Source organism: Otolemur garnettii, unplaced genomic scaffold (assembly GCF_000181295.1).
Source record: "Otolemur garnettii isolate 467f Iridium unplaced genomic scaffold, OtoGar3 scaffold00012, whole genome shotgun sequence".
NCBI lineage: Eukaryota > Metazoa > Chordata > Mammalia > Primates > Galagidae > Otolemur > Otolemur garnettii.
This window is the reverse complement of record NW_003852407.1, coordinates 24,751,218-24,757,481: the sequence shown is the minus strand read 5'-3', so window position 1 is coordinate 24,757,481 and position 6,264 is coordinate 24,751,218. Positions and strand designations below refer to the sequence as shown.

The 6,264-nt window shown below is 35.9% G+C and overlaps 1 protein-coding gene across 1 annotated transcript in view; it reads left to right on the top strand.

The window, feature by feature from the left end:
• The window catches only part of TAF4B (TATA-box binding protein associated factor 4b), a 106,472-nt gene that overhangs the window by 2,729 nt on the left and 97,479 nt on the right, over window positions 1–6,264 (top strand). Inside the window, exons 2-3 of the mRNA XM_012802043.1 lie at window positions 5,445–5,606; window positions 5,715–5,837. Of these exons, the coding sequence (XP_012657497.1) occupies window positions 5,718–5,837 (120 nt within the window). The 5' untranslated portion in view covers window positions 5,445–5,606; window positions 5,715–5,717. The remainder of the gene's footprint in view (window positions 1–5,444; window positions 5,607–5,714; window positions 5,838–6,264) is intronic.

Here is a 6,264-nt window from a genome sequence, read left to right as displayed (position 1 = left end):
ATTTTCATCAAACTGGTTAACATAGCCTTCATGGCATCTTCTTAGTTATTGTGTTAAGACATTTGTATTCTACACCTAGTAAATTTCACATGTACCCTTGTAAGATGCAGCGTAGGTGTGGTCCCACCAATTTGGTATTCCAAAATTTATTTAACCATACTGCTCATATTCTTTTCCTCTAACAGATAAAGTTAGTTCACAGCTGAGCAGTGAATATGATTTTAAACATAATGTTTTCTAATGTCTACCACTTATCGAGCGCTTAATGTGCTTGGCACTTCTTTATGTTCTTTATGTTCATCATCCCATTCCATCCTCACAATTACTCTGTAAGGAAGTATTATCTCCATTTTACATGTAAAAATAGGTTTGGAGAGGTTGAGAAACTTTCTAATAAGTGGCGAAAAGGGTATTTGAACTTAGATTTCTTTAACTTGAGAACTATGTTCTTTTTTTTTTTTTTTTTTTTTGAGACAGATTACTTTATCACCCTTAGTAGATGCTGTAGTGTCACAGCTCACAGCAACCTCCAGCTCCTGGGCTTAGGCAGTTCTCTTGCCTCAGCCTCCTGAGTAGCTGGGACTACAGGTGTCTGCCACAGTGCCCAGCTATTTTTTGTTGCAGTTTGGCTGGGGCCAGGTTCAAACCCGCCACCCTCTGTATGTGAGGCTGGCGCACTACCCACTGAGCCGTAGCCAGCACCTGAGAGAACTATGTTCTTAATAACTTCTGTATTAATTATCTCAAACTTTTTTTCCCTTAGAATTATTCTAAGTAGATTATTAGGCTAAAGAGTATGAATTTAGGCCTATTGATAGCTTCCATCATATTGTTTTATGAAGGGGTTCAACCAATTTAGAATAGAAAATAGCTAGTTTTGAGTATATAAGTTTTTTCATTGTATTTCTTAAAGATGTAGTACATACAATGCCATGGTTAAAAAAATACTGCAGAGAGAATATACTTAGCAATGTAATCATATATACTTAAGATGTACCCATTTGTACATTATGGGTTTTCAGGATGCAGAGAGAAATTTATGTTGTGTTGAGATAATGGAAGGAACTCCACTATACTCATCCTTCTTTAGGGGCCTTCTGGGAGCCAGGTTAGTGGTAAAGTGAATTTTTTGGACATTACTTCTCAAAGTATTTCTTCATATCTATGGACTTTAATCTTTCCCTGCCAGCTGCAACCACCATTCTATTTCTGTACTCTCTGAATATCACAGAAGTCTTAATAGTTTAGAAAGTGAAAGCTTGTGTTCATTTAGTTAGTAATCACAGTTGGTGAACACTAATTATATTTATCGTTTTTATAAAAGGGATTGGGAATTCTAAACCTGGAGTCTGTGAATTCAGATAAGAAATCTTACACTAAGCACAGACTGAAACTTGGAGTTTCTTTCCACTATGAGGTTCCAAACCATGGAGCCATATTTTTTAGCATATAAAGGTATATGTGACTCTGTCACAAGAGAAATCATTCATATTTTTATATTTCCTCATGGTATAGTTACCTTGAAATCTTGTTTATGCTAATTGCCATATTGTAATTATAGTGGTTATTAGCTTCAGTATCAGTCTTGTTATTTAGTATGTTATAAAGAAGTTGCATATTACTATGTTAAAAATATGTAGTACATAAAATTATTTGAAATGCTATATCTGGGTTGCTTAGCTTCTTCCTTGAATTATTTTTCCATAAATATATCTATCATTAATATTTCCATTTGGACTGTTTATTTTTGTATTTAGATAGATGCATTTTGTTTTCTTTTAAGATGAGAGTCTCTGTTGCCTCGGCAGCAGGGCAGTGGCATGACATAGCTCACTGTAGCCTTGGCTTGAGTGAACCTCCCACATCAACTTTCCCAGTAGCTGAGCCTAGAGGTGTGCACTACTATACCCACCGATTGATACATGTTTTATTTATTTATTTATTTATTTTCATTTTTTTTTTTGTCTAGGGCTGGGTTTGAACCCGCCACCTCTGGCACATGGGAACAGCACCCTATCCTTTTGAGCCACAGGCGCCGCCCAGATAACTTGTTTTAAACTGGGATGTTCCTTAGCAATAGTCTAGAGCAGTAAAAATTATCAAAGAATGAAGTTAATATCTGTCCACTTTGAATGGTAAAGCATCTCAGTTTAGGCCCTTTTTGTAACTAAGAAGCTAGAACTTGGAAATGAAAGAAGATAAAACACCTTGTACTTAATTGTTTGACTGTAAAGGCAATGTGTGTATTAAGAAATTTTGAAATTATTTTCTATTAACAGATATTGGTAATTGTTTAAAATGACTTGAAACATGACTAAATCTGGTAAATATAACACAAGAACTTTGTTTGAAATCTTTGTGTTTGCTTTTATGTTGTATTTGAACATGAAGGTAGAATTTAGCTTATTATGTTAGAATCTAATGTGCAAATGATTTGATTTAGAATTCCTACTTCTAATTAAATACAAATAGACCTAACTAAGTGCTTGTTTAGACAGGTATGGAAAATGGCCCTCCTTGAAATGCAGTTTTGTCTGCTAAATTTGCATACAATTCATTTTAATGGCTCTTTGTATGATTTTAATCCATTTATTTCACATTTAACCCACCCTGTTAATCTTCTGTCCCTAAGATATGTCTAGTCAGTGCCAGTGCTGTCTTGTAAAGCATGGAGGTACCATTGTCTTGTCTAGAAACATAGTTAAAGTCTGTTATAATTGACTTTAAGAGGATCCATCCAACACTGAAACACGATTAGGGAGATAGAGTAAGACTGGGATTATGTATCTCTCTGTGCCTCTAGAGAGGTGGGATTGGCATGGAAGATGTATGTATCTGGTGAGATACAGTTAGAAGCTGTGTTAGAAAACATTATGAAGGACAGATTCTTGTATTGGAGACAGGACAAAATATTGGTAGAGAAAGTAGAATGCCACAAGTACTCCCTCTACTCACAAAGAGTAGGATACTTTTACTAAACTCACCATTTGATTGGATCTTATTTTGCTTCATAAGGGAGGAGAACAGTACCCCCTTAAGGAATCTGCCCCATCAGTCCTCAAAGGAAATTATAATCACCACCTAAAATTCCAGAGAGATAATGACTGGTTATAAGATAGACTCACTGAAGAAAAGGTCATATTTACTCAAATATTAAAAAATCCTCCAGAAAGATTCAGAAGAAACTGTGTGGTGGTGGTCTCTGGAGAGTACAACTAAAGCTATGAAAAGAAGGGAGACTTCATTTTCATTGTTGCCTTTGAGGCTCTCTCTGTAATTAATAAAATCTTACTAATTTAGATGTAATTTTTAATTGTACCTCTTTTGCTCAACATTTCATCATTAGTTTTAGCCTTCACCATTAATCAGTATATTTTACATTTTATCAAAATTTTTGCCAAATGAGCCTTTGATTTGGCTTCTAATATTCAGTTTTGAAATACATTACAGAATGTCTCAAAATGAATTAGACAGCTTCTAATTTTGAGAAAAATCACATGGAAAGTATCTGAGCCTGGAGATTTGTGGAAGGGAGCTCTCTTTGATTACTGTTTCACATTTTAAATTTGTCTATTCCAGTTTCTATCTTGTGCCAATTTTGTCATTTTGTATTTTTCCAAAAATGTATCATTCTGATCATTGTTTGAAATTTGTTAGCTTATGGTAGTTAATATTTTTATTATACATTTTTATTATGAAACATATAGACAAGACTATATAAATATAATATTTATATAGTTGAAAAAAATAATAGTAAAGTGAAGGCCCATATATTCCAAACCCGCCAGAGGGCCAGCATGTGTTCTCCTCTCCGGTTCGTTTCCAGTATTTTTATTATTCTTCCTATTTTCACCCTCAAAACATTCTTGTACATTATATGCTGTAACATTTTTAAAGTGGGACATTTTGGTGCATTTTTAAACTCAACTATCTTGATATAGGTCAAGGTGATAGCAACTTGACCTTTATGCCTATAGAACACAAAGCATTTCAATGAAAGTGATGATGTGATGTTCAATTTCTGTATGAATTGTAAATACTGTCTTACCCCTATCTCCCCAAACTTTTCTTACGTCCTATAACTTTTTCTTTTTTTTTGCGATTTTGGGCCAGGGCTGGGTTGGATGCCACCACCTCCGACATATGGGGCCAGCACCCTACTCCTTTGAGCCACAGGCACTGCCCTGTCCTATAACTTTTAATGTTTGCCTTTAAAAAGCAATAAGATTGCTTTATCTCAGTGTGGTTTTCTAAATTACTACCTGACTTGTGATTTCTTGTATCAAGCTTTATCTCCTGCAGATGGTGCTAGAGTCACACTTTATTTTGATAGAGGGTGGAAGAAAAGACTGAAATTTTTTCAACTTGAAAATAAGATATCACATTTTGTAATATTCCTTATGCTTACTGAAATGATCTGCATAAAAATGGTTACTTCAGTGTAAGATAATCAGTATATTGTTTTACTTTATACTTAAGAAAAAGAATATTCTATGTTTTTGTATAAAGATTTGCTCGGCGCCTGTGGCTCAAGTGGCTAAGGCACCAGCCACATACACCTAAGCTGGCAGGTTGGAATCCAGCCTGGGTCCACCAAAAAACAATTGACTGCTGCAACCAAAAAAAAATAGCTGGGCATTGTAGCAGGCGCCTGTAGTCCCAACTAGTTGGGAGGTGGAGGCAGGAGAATCACTTGAACCCAGGAGTTGGAGGTTGCTGTGAGCTGTAATGTCACAGCACTCTACCCAGGGCAATAGCTTGAGGCTCTTTCTCCAAAAAAAAAAAAAAAAAGATTTGCTGTTTCGTATTTATATTTTTTTGAGGATGTATATGTTTGCCATTGATTCGCAAACACCGCTAGGACAGTAGGTAACATTACTATCCTCGTGTTTTATAGACAGGAATCAGAGGGTTAGTAGGATTAAGTAATTTGCCTATAATCAACACTTTGTAGGTGGCAATAAAATATTAGATAGGTAAAAATTAAACTCAAATCTTCTAGTGCCAACAGTTCCTATAACTGTGTTACATTGCCTTAGACTAGTAGGGTATAACATGAAAACAAAGTTGCCAAAATTAATCTGTAGTCTTTTTTTTTTTTTTTTTTTTTTTGTAGAGATAGAGTCTCACTTTATCACCCTCTGTAGAGTGCTGTGGCATCACACAGCTCACAGCAACCTCCAACTCCTGGGCTTAGGTGATTCTCTTGCATCAGACTCCTGAGTAGCTGGGACTAAAGGTGCCTGCCACAATGCCCGGCTATTTTTTTGTTGCGGTTTGGCCAGGGCTGGGTTTGAACCCACCCCACTTCAGTATATGGGGCCAGCACCATACCCACTGAGCCACAGGCACCGCCCAATCTGTAGTCTTTTAAGTGTGAAATGAAGCACCCTCTAATGTGTCATAGGAATACATATCTAAATATATATTACCTTTAATTTCAGTCTGTGGCTGTGGCAACCAATGTTGTTACAGTTACTCCTGTAAAATCTTTGAATACTGTAACTACCTTGAAGGCTTCAAGTTTGGGAGCATCATCCACCCCTTCAAATGAGCCCAATCTCAAAGCAGAGAACTCAGCAGCTGCTCAGACTGATCTTTCTCCGGTAAGCTCTCACTTGTACCTTATGTAAATGTATTTCCTTACAAATCTTGAATACTATTTGCTTACGGAAATTTTGAGTATTTGTTTCCATTTATATATCCTTATGTAGACAATGCTAGAAAATGTGAAGAAATGTAAGAACTTCCTCGCAATGTTAATAAAACTAGCATGTAGCGGATCACAGTCCCCAGAAATGGGACAGAATGTGAAGAAGCTGGTGGAACAGCTTTTGGTGAGTCATGCTATAGAATCTTGTAAATTCTGTAAGATTCCATAGAACATATTTTAAATAGGATACATAAATATATATTTCAATGAAATTTATTTTAAGCATATTTCCTTTTTTTCTGGAGACAGAGTCTCAGTCTGCTGCCTTTAGTAGAATGCGTAGTGTCATAGCTCTCAGCAACCTCAAACTCTTGGGCAATGTCATGTCTCAGCTTTCCCATAGCTGGGACTATAGGCACCTAGCACTATGCCCAGCTAGGTTTGTTTTTCTATTTTTAGTAGAGACAATCTCATTCTTGCTCAGGCTGATCTCTAACTCCTGAGCTCAAGCAATCCACTGCCTTGACCTCCCAGAATGTTAAGCATACTTCTTTTTTTTTGTTTGTTTTGTTTTGTTTTGTTTATTTATTTTTATTTTTATTTTTATTTTT